The 14133-nt window shown below is 41.5% G+C and overlaps 1 protein-coding gene across 2 annotated transcripts in view; it reads right to left on the bottom strand.

The window, feature by feature from the left end:
• The window catches only part of LOC137632303 (prolyl 3-hydroxylase 1-like), a 254231-nt gene that overhangs the window by 198095 nt on the left and 42003 nt on the right, over nucleotides 1-14133 (bottom strand). For both annotated transcript variants that reach the window (XM_068364219.1, XM_068364218.1), the window contains exon 2: nucleotides 11590-11815. In XM_068364219.1, the coding sequence (XP_068220320.1) occupies nucleotides 11590-11815 (226 nt within the window). The remainder of the gene's footprint in view (nucleotides 1-11589; nucleotides 11816-14133) is intronic.

Raw genomic sequence — 14133 nt, forward strand, 5'->3', positions numbered from 1 at the left:
TACAGCATACTAATTTTTCAATTTTCTTCAGGACGAAGCCTTGGCCGGGCGCATTTTCTTTTGTTGGGAAATTTCTCTGTGTACAGTACGAGTATATGACTTCTATCAATTATGCTTGTTAAGAATAATAGAGGTAGGTATGTCATCCTAATTTGTAAATCCAAGATTCGGCAAAAATATGTCCTCATTCATATGTGTAACTTGCCAATGATTCGCATACCACTTACTGGTACAATGTACCAGAGAGAAAGAAACTAAAAAGATATTAGGAAAGAAGTTTCTCTTCGGGAAATCATCTTTGATTTCCTATTCCCTACTGACAGCCCATTCAATCATTCAAGATAAGTGTGTTCACATAGTCTAGATTAGTTGTTTGGGAACATTTAAAATTTTAGAATGTATTCAATTATGCATAGAGATATTATTGCCTAAAAAAGGAAAGCTCAAGGCTCCAAATATCTGGCAGACTTTATTCTTTCCTAATAGGATCAAGCTATGACAGTCCCCTTGGCAGACTCTGTTTCTACTGATGTTCTTTCTTCAGAACAGGTCTTTCTCATTAGCTATTCAGTGCATGTACAGTACCAGTTTTGGACAAGCTGATTAATATCAACCTCTTAAAAAAAGAAATTTCTCACTCCTCTTCAGAAGAGCAATTCAAACTTAGTCTTTCAGATCTTTTGAAAGACTAAGTTTGAATTGCTCCTCTGGAAAGAACAAAGACATTTATTCAATTGTCAAAACTGCTGTGTCCAACTCTGTACAACAACAGCTTTCTTTAAGTTTATGGTGCAGTACAGTATTACAGTAATGTATAGTATTATTTATTGTAAATGTAGGGTATGTGTGCAGCTAGTTGTCAAATATTCAAGTCGTCCGAATGAAAACAGCGATCACTTACAGTACAGTTAAGCTTTACTGTAGTGATAGTACTGTACATATATTACAGCAACATACACTACAATATCAGCAAGTGACATACAGTATTACTGGATAGGAACAACAGTTTTGTTTTTAACTGAGAGTGTATGACGACTACCAGGTAAAATTATAGTTACAGTCAGGGCAATAACTACTGTACAGTAGTGTTACGTATTGTACTGTAGCCTTACCATGTCCAGTACGTTGTGTACACACAGACATGTACTGTACACTTACTGATATGTCTCTATTTAATTACAAACTACAGTACAGTAATGCCTCACAACACAAAATTAATTCGTTCTGGAGTGACTTTTGTAAAGTGATTTTTTCGTGTTGTCACATTTCACATGCAAATTGCCTAATTCATTCCAAATTCAACAAAACACCACATTAAATCTTATAATAAAGCTACAGTATAACCAGAATGAAATACTGTACAGCCAAATACATTTGAACCATTCAATATACCTAAACTAACTTTTAATATCTGTAAATGAAGTAGTTATTACATGATGTAATAATAAATGGAAAATAATACTCTACATACAGTACAATACTGTACAAATACAAAATATACAGTACCATATGTACCTTACAATTATAGTTAGCCCTATTATAGACTACAGCTACATTTTCTATTGTCTAAACCTATTTTCTTCCACCCCTTTAAGTGGGTGACTACTTTATTTTTGGCCTGGCTGGCAAATATCTTTTCTTAAAATGAAACATTTTTTGTAAAGTGAGTCATAAAAATATTGACATCTCGTTTTGCAGCTTGAAAATTTCGTAAGCGGATTCTTTCGTGAAGAGGTATGACTATACTTACAGTATACTGTGATAGAAACCAAGTAAAAACAATATTTGGCAGTACTTAGTGTTAATTTTCCAAGTGTAGGTAATGGGCAGTGAGTTGTTAGGTTAAGAGTTATCCCACCCTAGGGCAGCAAATATTGGTGAAATTGTGCCTGTCTCTGTTACCGAATCCTTGCAAAGCGTTGCGGCTGATTGTACTTGGTTGTAAGGTCGAACTTTTCCCAGTTTATTACAATCACAAGGTCATTACAAAAATAAGAAAAGGCAGTCTCAATCGTTTAGTGACTATCACTCTGAAGATGGTACAATGAATAAGGGTTTGTGTGAAAAAAAAAAAAAAATTACTAATTGGTTGTGTTAGGAAAAATACAAATTATTTGCAAATTTGTAATTTTTCTATTTTTTCATTGTTTTTGTTTAATGAGCCTCAAGCCCCTAAAAATGTTTTATCTGTTTTTATTTCTCTTAACAGGTAACTAACTTCATGCTCTACACTCAGTAGGGAATCAGGTAGAGGCCTAATGGTCTGCCATCTTAGTTGATCGTGAGGAACATCTCTGTTCTGATCCGGTTATATTTCAGACGTCTCAGTTCTAATCGACCTGAAAAGATTAGTTGATTATATTTCAAACCTCCGTCCAGTTTATGGAGACAGAAAATTTGTGATAAAATTCTCGTCTTGACATTGGTGGCCGTTTAATTTCCGAAATACAGTATATTTGTTTACTTTTGGTCATTTTCGCCAGGGAACAGGGACGATGAATATGATTGCTTATTCAAAGTTGTGCTAATTGGAGATTCGAGTGTTGGCAACAGTAATCTACTCTCACGTTTCACACAAAATGAATGCAACCTAGAATCGATATCAACAATCAGTGTTGAGATTGTCACCACAAGCAGACAGGTATGACCTGAATACTGAGGTCTTTGTTTCATGTGGTATTTACAAGAATCTAATTTGTTGCTGTTGGATGTAATTAAAGGTAACTCAGATGAATAGAACAAAGTACTGCTGTCATGATTAAGCGTGTCGATTTCAAAGACAAAGTGATCGAAACATGTCATTCCAAAGATGCATGGATCATCATAATCAATGTTATTTACTGAATGTACCCACACCTACATGTCTGATGTGGTGCCATTGGCTTGGGTTAACGACAGTGTCATCAAGAAAGGGCATAGTGGAGTTAATGATCCCGACAGGAAATCCTTAATTGATAGGGGTAGAAAATAGCTATATAGTAGGGTGATATAATTTCTGATTGAAAGTTTTTACCTGCTAATTGTATTCTTGTATCATAGAATAAAACGATTCAAGCTGTACTTTTTAAAACACAAGTAAACACAATCGAGAGACATATACTTTGCCTATACGAGTGTAGTGTGTAATGTTCAGTATGCATGCTACGTCTGGCCACAGTCCGCAAACCACTGTAACGGGAGGATCAGCTAAACACAAGATTACCTAAGCAAATGAACCTTGTGTAATTGGGCCCAAAATAACACTAAGGTAAACATTCATGTGAACACCTGTGGAGCAGGAGCCAGGCCAAAGCATAGGACTTTTGAGCTTTTACACTACAGTACTCTTTTGAGGACAAAGCAAAGGTTCAATACTTTCAAGAATCAATAGTATTGATGGACCAGCATCCATGAATATGGGTCCTTCAAATCTAAAGTTTCCCTCTCTGATGGAAAACTTTACGAAATGAAGTGCAACGGAGAGAGGTTAATAAACTATCTCAATCCTCCAGTCAACTTCTCACACAGCACGTTTTTTATGAACATTGTTCTCATCTCTGTTGACAAAGCCATGGCTTTTCGAGATCATGCAAGGGAGCTCTGGACAGAATTGGAACAAGTGAGAGGAGGGTTGATGGTCCTGGAGAGGGTCCCGAGTGCCCTCGATGACATTCACTACACGAGGCTCAATCCCTTATCGTTTCCACATTGCTAAATGACATGACAAGCATTCTCCTACTCATGGCAATTGGAGAAGGGGATTACTTACCTCAGCATCCCTCTCCTCTCAATTCTCCTTGCCTCCCTTCTTGGACTGAGCCTGGAAGGGGCTCCAAAGGGACAAAACATCCGACACACTTGGCAAGGAAGAAGTAGGTGGAGTGCCCTTCTGGGCCTTAAGGTAGCCAGTACTCTCCTCAAACACAAGATGGAAGACATGGCCAGTTTTTTTATTGGCCGTCTTTCACCACTCCACTGCTTTCCCCTTAATTAAGAGGGAGTAACAGAGAGCTCAGCAACAATTGGTTACATATATGTCAGCTACCGCAGTCTTGTAACCAAAAGAGAAAAATAGGAGGAAAACACAGTAAATTTTTCTTTTTTCAACTAAAAGATGACTCACTGGCTGAATGTTTTGTATACAAAGAAGGTACCAGCATCCGCTCCAGACAAACCAGCCTGCGTAATTTTGCCAAGTCGTCAGAGGTTCCGCAGCTTTCCATCCAGACAAACCAGCCTGCGGAATGTTGCCACAATGTCAGAGGTTGCGCAGCACTCCCTTCAGACAAACCTGCCTGTGGAATATTACCAAGTCATCAGAGGTTGTGCAGCATTCCCTCCAGACAAACAAGTCTGCGTAATGTTGCCAAGTCATCAGAGGTTGCGCAGCATTCCCTCCAGACAAACCAGCCTGCAGAATGTTGCCAAGTCATGAGAGGTTGCACAACATTCCCTCCAGACAAACCAGCCTGCATAATATTGCTAAGTCGTTAGAGATTACGCAGCATTCCCTCCAGACAAACCCACCTGCGGAATGTTACCAAGTCGTCATAGGTTGTACAGCATTCCCTTCAGACAAACCAGCCTGCATAATGTTGCCAAGTTATCAGAGGTTGCGCAGCATTCCCTACAGACAAACCAGCCTGCGTAATTTTGCCAAGTCGTTAGAGGTTGCGCAGCATTCCCTCCAGACAAACCAGCCTCCAGAATGTTGCCAAGTCGTCAGAGGTTGTACAGCATTCCCTTCAGACAAACCAGCCTGCATAATGTTGCCAAGTTATCAGAGGTTGCGCAGCATTCCCTACAGACAAACCAGCCAGTAGAATGTTACCAAGTCATCAGAGGATGTGCAGCATTCCCTCCAGACAAACCAGCCTACGTAATGTTACCAAGTCATCAGAGGTTGTGCAGCATTCCCTCAAGACAAGCCAGCCTCCAGAATGTTGCCAAGTCGTCAGAGGTTGTACAGCATTCCCTTCAGACAAACCAGCCTCCAGAATGCTGCCAAGTCGTTAGAGATTGCGCAGCATTCCCTCCAGACAAACCAGCCTACGGAATGTTACCAAGTCATCAGAGGTCGTGCAGCATTCCCTTTTTGCAAAAGCCTTTGACAAGGTAGACCATAACATATTGGAGAAAAAAATGAGAAAGCATAATATTGTGGGAAAGATAGGAAAATGGGTAAAAGAATTCCTGCAAAACAGAAAACAGATAGTGGTTGCAAATGACGAGAAATCAGATGAAGCCCAGGTAATATCGGGTGTGCCACAAGGTACGGTATTAGCTGCACTGCTGTTTGTTATTATGATCTCAGACATAGACTGTGATGTTGAAAACTCTGTAGTGAGAAGTTTCGCCGATGACACAAGAATAAGTAGAGAAATTACTTGTGATGAAGATAGGAACTCACTACAAAGAGATCTAAACAAAATATATGAATGGGCGGAGATAAATAGGATGGTATTTAACTCCGATAAATTCGAATCAATAAATTATGGAAAACAGAGAAGGAATGGTGTATGCATACAAGGGACCTAATAATGAGACAATCACAAACAAGGAAGCAATTAAAGACCTTGGTGTAATGTTAAATAGGAATATGTTATGCAACGACCAAATAGCAACACTGTTGGCTAAATGTAAAGAAAAAATGGGAATGTTATTCAGACACTTTAAAACAAGAAAAGCTGAACACATGATTATGCTTTACAAAACTTATGTACGTAGTACACTCGAGTACTGCAATGTGATATGGTACCCACACTACCAAAAGGATATTGCGCAAATAGAGAGTGTACAAAGGTCCTATACTGCTAGAATAGAAGAAGTTAAGGACCTTGACTACTGGGAAAGACTGCAATTTTTAAAACTATACAGTCTAGAAAGGAGAACGCTACATGATAATACAAGCATGGAAGCAAATAGAAGGAATTACTGAAAACATCATGGAGCTTAAAATATCAGAAAGAGCAAGCCGAGGTAGATTAATAGTGCCAAAAAATATTCCAGGTAAACTAAGAAAGGCGCACAGGACATTAATCCACTACGCACCAGCATCGATAATGCAGCGACTATTTAATGTGCTGCCAGCTCATCTAAGAAACATATCAGGAGTGAGCGTAGATGTGTTTAAGAATAAGCTCGATAAATACCCAAGATGCATCCCAGACCATCCAAGACTGGAAGATGCAAAATACACCGGAAGATGCATTAGCAACTCTCTGGTGGATATACGAGGTGCCTCACACTGAGGGACCTGGGGGAACCCAAACAAAAAATAAGGCAATAAGGTAATAAGACAAACCAGCCTACATAATGCATAACGTAGCCAAGTCATCAGAGGTTGCACGGCATTCCCTACAGACAAACCAGCCTGCGTAATGTTGCCAAGTTGTTAGAGGTTGTGCAGCATTACCTACAGAAAAACCATCCTGTGGAATGTTGTCGTTAGAGGTTGCGCAACTTTCCCTCCAGACAAATTAGCCTGCGGAATGTTGCTAAGTCGTCAGAGGTTGTGCAGCATTCCCTCCAGACAAACCAGCCTGCATAATGCTGCGAAGTCATCAGGGTTGCGCAGCATTCCCTCCATACAAACCAGTCTGCGTAATGTTGCCAAGTCGTTACAGGTTGCGCAGCATTCTCTTCAAACAAACTAGCCTGCGGAATGTTGCCAAGTCGTCAGGGTTACGCACCATTCCCTCCAGATAAACCATCCTGCGTAATGTTGCCAGGTCGTTAGAGACTGCGCAGAATTCTCTCCAGACAAACCATCCTGTGTAATGATGTCAAGTTGTCAGAGGTTGCGCAGCTCTCCCTCCATACAAACTAGTCTGCGGAAGGTTGCCAATTCGTCAGAAGTTGTGCAGCATTCCCTTCAGATAAACCTACCTGCGTAATGTTGCCAGGTCGTTAGAGGTTGCGCAGCATTCTCTCCAGACAAACCATCCAGCGTAATGTTGCCAAGTCGTCAGAGGTTGCGCAGCTTTCCCTCCAGACAACCCTGCCTGCATAATGTTGCCAAGTCGTCAGGGTTGTGCAGCATTCCCTACATACAAACCAGCCTGCGGAATGTTACCAACTCATCAGAGGTTGTGCAGCATTCCCTCCAGACAAACCAGCCTGCGTAATGTTGCCAAGTCATCGCAGGTTGCGCAGCATTCCCTCCAGACAAACCAGCCTGTGTAATGTTGGCAGGTCGTCAGAAGTTGCGCAGCATTTCCAACAGAAAAACCAGCCTGCGTGATGTTGCCAAGACATCAGGGTTGTGTAGCATTACCTCCAGACAAACCATCCTGCATAATGTTGCCAAGTTGTCAGGGTTGCGCAGCATTCCCTTCAGATAAACCAGCTTGCAAAATGTTGCCAGGTCGTCAGAGGTTGCGCAACTTTCCCTCCAGACAAACTAGCCTGCGGAATATTGCTAAGTCGTCAGAGGTTGTGCAGCATTCCCTCCAGACAAACCAGCCTACAGAATGTTGCCAAGTTGTCAGAGGTTGTGCAGCATTCCCTCCAGACAAACCAGCCTGCGGAATGTTACCAAGTCATCAGAGGTTGTGCAGCATTCCCTCCAGACAAACCAGCCTGCATAATGTTGCTAAGTCGTCAGGGTTCCGCAGCATTCCCTTCAGATAAACCAGCCTGCGTAATGTTGCCAGGACGTTAGAGGTTGTGCAGCATTCCCTCCAGACAACCTAGCCTGCATAAGGCTGCGAAGTTGTCAGGATTGCGCAGCATTCCCTACATACAAACCAGTCTGCGTAATGTTCCCAAGTTGTTAGAGGTTGCGCAGCATTCCCTCCAGACAAACCAGCCTGCACAATGTTACCAAGTGATCAAAGGTTGTGCAGCATTCCCTCCAGACAAACCAGCCTAAAGAATGTTGCCAAGTTGTCAGAGGTTGTGCAGCATTCCCTCCAGACAAACCAGCCTGTGGAATGTTACCAAGTCATCAGAAGTTGTGCAGCATTCCCTCCAGACAAACCAGCCTGCATAATGTTGCTAAGTCGTCAGGGTTCCGCAGCATTCCCTTCAGATAAACCAGCCTGCGTAATGTTGCTAGGACGTTAGAGGTTGCGCAGCATTCTCTCCAGACAAACCATCGTGCGTAATGTTACCAAGTCGTCAGAGGTTGAGCAGCTTTCCCTCCAGACAAATTAGCCTGCGGAATGTTGCCAAGTCATCAGAGGTAGTGCATCATTCCTTTCAGATAAACCATCCTGCGGAATATTGCCAAGTCATCAGGGTTGCGCTGCATTCCCTCCAGACAAACCAGCCTGCGTAATGTTGCCAGGTTGTTAGAGGTTGCGCAGCATTCTCTTCATACAAACCATCCTGCGTAATGTTGCCAAGTTGTCATAGGTTGCGCAGCTTTCCCACCAGACAAACTAGCCTGCGGAATGTTGACAAGTAGTCAGAGGTTGCGCAGCATTCCCTCCAGATAAACCAGCCTGCGGAATGTTGCCAAGTAGTCAGAGGTTGTGCAGCATTCCCTCCAGATAAACCAGCCTGCGGAATGTTGCCAAGTAGTCAGAGGTTGTGCAGCATTCCCTCCAGATAAACCAGCCTGCGGAATGTTGCCAAGTAGTCAGAGGTTGTGCAGCATTCCCTCCAGATAAACCAGCCTGCGGAATGTTGCCAAGTCATCAGAGGTTGTGCAGCATTCCCTTCAGATAAACCATCCTGCGTAATGTTGCCAGGTCGTTAGAGGTTGCGCAGCATTCTTTCCACACAAACCATCCTGCGTAATGTTGCCAGGTCGTTAGAGGTTGTGCAGCATTCTCTCCAGACAAACCATCCAGCGTAATGTAGCCAAGTCGTCAGAGGTTGCGCAGCTTTCCCTCCAGACAACCCTGCCTGCATAATGTTGCCAAGTTGTCAGGGTTGCGCAGCATTTCCTACATACAAACCAGTCTGCGTAATGTTGCAAAGTCGTCAGAGGTTGCGCAGCATTCCCTCCAGACAAACCAGCCTGCGTAATGTTACCAAGTCATCAGAGGTTGTGCAGCATTCCCTCCAGACAAACTAGCCTGCGTAATGTTGCCAGGTCATCAGAGGTTGCGCAACATTCCCTCCAGACAAACCAGCCTGCAGAATGTTGCCAAGTTGTCAGAGGTTGCGCAGCATTCCCTCCAGACAAACCAGCCTGTGAAAGGTTACCAAGTCATCAGAGGTTGTGCAGCATTCCCCCCAGACAAACCAGCCTGCGTAATGTTGCCAAGTCATCAGAGGGTGCGCAACATTCCCTCCATACAAACCAGCCCGCATAATGTTGCCAAGTCATCAGAGGTTGCGCAGCATTCCCTCCAGACAAACCAGTCTGCGTAATGTTGCCAAATCATCAGAGGTTGCGCAGCATTCTCTCCAGACAAACCAGCCTACATAATGTTGCCAAGTCATCAGAGGTTGCACAGCATTCCCTCCTTACAAACCAGCCTGCAAAATGTTGCAAGTTATCATAGGTTGCTAAACACTATTCTTACTAAAAAAATAATCTGTTACTGCAGCTGACCACTTGGTCAAGCAATGATAAAGCCTGGAAAAAAGACATGGCGGTGAATTCCATAGCCACTTAATTTGTAGTAACGCAGCATCTTTTCATATTTATTCTATGGTAAGGCAGGGATTCAGTCCACAGTCATACAGGTTAACCAGTACAAGAGCAGCGTAGATCTCTTACAGGATGTAGAACTTCCTTTTTCTAAGTGAGCAAGGTAGGCAAGTATCATCAATCTCCTCCGGAATTCTAACCTACAAAGCCACTTCATCCTACAAAGGGAACGAAAACAGGAAAAGCCGCGCGGACAACTGTTCAAGCTCCATAGAGTAAGTACGATCCTGTCGAAAAATCCCACTGAGGACACAATTAAGGGGGCCAGACGATGAAGGGACATCAGCGTTCCAGATTCCCATTAACCAAGAGGTCCCTAGCACCACCAATCGATATACAGTCAGACACTACACCACAATTAGCTCCCTCTGGTGAATAGGGGAGTAGTTAGTAGGTCAACCAGTACATCCCGGCATTAATGACCTAGATGTCAGGATACCAGAAAACTTAAACTCAATCAATCAATCATGTCACCGAAGCGTCACAAGATGAAAAAGTAGTCAAAAAAATCCCTAAGGGAATGGTGAAGGAGTGTGGTCACAAACCTCTTTCACATAGTGCAATTGTGGCAGCTGTCAAGCTGGGCCCATGCTTGGGTAGACTAACCCCCTCCATCACCCTCTCTCAAAGGAGAAGGCAAGTTGTAAAATGTTTGGCAAGATTTCCAGTAAATGCCCCTACAGTTATTATGAAACTTGTTCTTTTTCTTCTTGAGGGAAACAGCATCCACAGAAAAGAAGGAAGAGCATGAAGAGGAAGGGAAAAAGTAGTAAGCTCACTCCTACCGTTGTTAGACAGGCACTCTCCACGACTGCACCCAGAGGCGTCGTAGTCTGTATATCCGAGGAGGGTGGAGCTCACGTGAAGTAAGGGGCTTTATCGGCCAGAACCATAAAACAGATCACTACTTACATTCAATGGAGGCACTACACTACAATGCACAACACTGTCACTGTTACAGGAGAATGATCTGGCCACAGCAAGTTTCTCCCTAAAAGCACTGACTGAAGGTGAACCTGAAATGTACAAAGAATGGCAACAAACTCTTCATACATATTTCAGACTCTCATTAGGGGAAAATACCTCAGCATAAAAGGGGCCACACTACATGAGAGGGTTATAGTAACCTTTCTCTGTACATCTACTCCTTTCAGACCTAGGCTAAGGTATATACAAAGATGATGGAGAAGGACCGAGTTGTGGAAGAGACAGAAAGGAATAAAAAGGGTTGTTCAGCACAAAGGGCAGGAACCCCCACAATATGCCAGCGAATGTTCTTATCCCTATTCTTTTTCTTCTCACCCACAAGGAAAGAGACCACAGTCAACTCATCACATAGGAATCAGGAATCCTACATACAAGAATACCCCAAACAAAAACAGAGATAGGATCCAGTCACATCTAACATGAACCACCAACATGTCTTAACTTCATTGCCAACACGTTTCTTCATATTGATGTAGACTTAGGATTAAAATCCATGGCCAACATAAAAACATGTCCATAAGTAATACTGTACAAGTCCAAAGGAAAGATAAAACAACTAAAATCAAAGGGGCGATGAAAAGGAGCAGAAACACACACACTCATCTTGCAGCCAACAACAAAAGTGGCTTGACTCAGTCAGACAGGTGGATGGATAGCTCCCCTCACCACTCTGTAATTTTGTAGTTTTACCTATAGTACAGTAAATACTTTGTTAATGACTCGATAGTAGTTCGAGCTTTGCAGAGACAATTCTCCTAATTAAAGGGACGGAAACTTTTACTGTATTCACATAGAACTATGAAGTGCGAAGTAGATGATGAATTGAGAAGTATTGAATTAGAAGCTCAAGATAGAGACAACTGGCAAAATCTAACCAAGTCCCTTTGCGTCAATAGGAGTAAGAGGAGATGATTCACATAGGAACAAATTATACTACTGTAAATTATAATCATCCTGTATTTAATACCAGTTATAAGTGTAATATCATGACAAATTAGACTTGGCAACAAACCTACCCTATAATAACAGAGCTGTAAATAATCATATGGTTTCCGAATTTCAAAGTCTTCATCCACATGTCCTTCAGCCACTCTATCCATGCGGGACCCAAAAACATCCTTCTTGCATTTCACTAGGCATAATGTGTTACGAACAGATTTCTCAAAGAATCTGTCTTCATCAGTAAGAAATTCAGAGAATAATTTCTCCGCAGAGCTTTCTTCTGTGCATTTTTTTCGGCAACTGTGTATAGAAAAAATAAATTAGTGCAAATGGCGAAAGTTGTTACAAAATGAAAAAATATTGGAAAACTTATGGTACAATATGTTCTTACTGTAACATCATTTTACATTTATTATTTAACCACTAAAAGAGAGAAGCTTTAAAGTATGGTACAGTATTATGTAACATTCTCCCCAATAAAACAGAAGGCATAAAGTACTTAACATATCATTACTACAGGAATTTTACTTTTAATTTAACAATGTGGTTGGAAGGAAACCACACACTAATATGAATTCAAGAAATCTGAAACACAAAATCATTTAGTGATGTTGTGATCTTCAGTTCCTTATTACTAAGGATCAATAAAGTGCCCAATGTTCTTTCCATCATATTTTTGGCATTCAGACATATTAGGTGTACTTTTTCCTTTTATTTTACATCTGTTTGTTTGGTTACATTCCATTTAGTTATCCAACTAAATTTCAATGATAAATAAGAACAAATCCATGTGAGCATAAGTTTATAAATGTAACTTACATCATCTTTTTAAACTACTTTTAAGAATAATAATAATAATAATAATAATAATAATAATAATAATAATTAAAATTTAATAAAACCATCCTGGCGAAGGAAAAATGTAATTCTGAATTTAATATTAGTTTTCCTATACTCACCTGCAGAATCAACTTCTACCAGTGGATCTTGCTGTAGCAACATTCTTATAATTTAATTTTTTCTTCTAATCAATTTACAGTACTGTACTTATCTATAATACAAACAGTAAGTCACACAGGATATATGTAAAATATAATCATACATCAGTTGATTAAACAATGTTCATGATAGAACTGTCTATGATTCCATTAATTTAGTAAAATGGTAGACATATGTAGCATAATAACATTGCATAATACAGTAATTCTCTATGTACTGTACAGTATATCAAAAGCTGCCATGTTTGTTTTGGTCGCCTTCTTGTTCCAACAAGAGTGATCTGCCAGTCAATTCAAATTTTGAGTCGAGTGATCTGAAGAATTATAGCAGAGCGATGTACGGTATCCAAATACACCTGTGACTTGTGCGATACACTGCCTGCAACCTACAGGGTAGTATCTTGTCTCACCCCCAGATAACAACACTTCTGATCTTCTGCAGGAGTTGGGAAGACCTGTTCCTGCTCTGATCATTGATTGTGGGGTAGATGGGAGGCATTTGATGTTTATAGTACAATGAGTATTAGAAACTAATTTGTTAAATCATTAGCAGCAAATCAACATTTTCCAGTTTCCCATATTAATTAGGATGGGGGACAATGATCATTATGTTACTAGGCAGATTGCATGAACTGTGGTTTACTTTGTTTAACTTAAGACTATGTGGTGTGTTACAGCATGATCGTCAGTTTGTCACTCAGTAGCTAAGTCCATAGGGAGCTGCTGTGTAAGTCTCCTCTATGGTCACTATTAACAAAACCACAGGTGTAATGGTCCTTCCCTAACTGACTGGTCATGTTTCAGACATTTATGACATTTAGGGAAACGTCATACACTCAACAATCTACGGTAGACCCTCCAAGGTATCACTTCCGTTACTGGGATTCAATTGGTGATACATGGTGTCCTGCATTCAATAATAGAGTTCAAGTGACACTTCTGTTTAAGGGGTTCAATTGTTGACTCGTGAGGATTTGGACTATAAGATCTCCGCCCCTTCAAGTTGTCACTTTTTTTAAGAGGGTTTGATCGTCGGTGTATGTTAGAGGTAAGACGTCGTAGTTTTGTCTCACCAGCTATCTTCAGCTTTGAGGATAGGGAACAGCGATCAGAACGTTTAAGTAATGACTCCGCCTGCTGTCACAATGGGACCTACGGAACAGACATATCATATACAGTACTGTACTATGCCCCCTGAGGCCGTAGGGGCATAACAACAAAAAGAGACACGACTAAAAGAGACAAGACAAGGGGACTGGGAACCCCCTCTCCTGTATTTCTATTCCTATGAGATATCAAAGAGGAGGAGCTAGGGGAGAGTGACTGCTCCCCGCACTCTAGTTTCGGGGTGTCTAAATGTGCGTGGATGTAGTACGATAGAGAGTAAAAGATGTAAGATTGGTAGTATTTTAGGAATAGGATGGATATATTGGCCTTGTGTGAGACAGATAAAATGGACAAACCTGGCGTGACAAGCCAGTCCTCTCATCCTGTCGCGATTGGCAGTATGGCCCGCCAGTCTCATGCGTGTGTGGGCACGGTCTAGCTTGCTGATAGGGCTCACTCACCTATTTTGACACGTACAGTATACCATACTTCGTCCCTTGATCGGAGCACTTT

Source organism: Palaemon carinicauda, chromosome 41, assembly GCF_036898095.1.
Source record: "Palaemon carinicauda isolate YSFRI2023 chromosome 41, ASM3689809v2, whole genome shotgun sequence".
In the NCBI taxonomy this organism is placed as follows: Eukaryota; Metazoa; Arthropoda; class Malacostraca; order Decapoda; family Palaemonidae; genus Palaemon; species Palaemon carinicauda.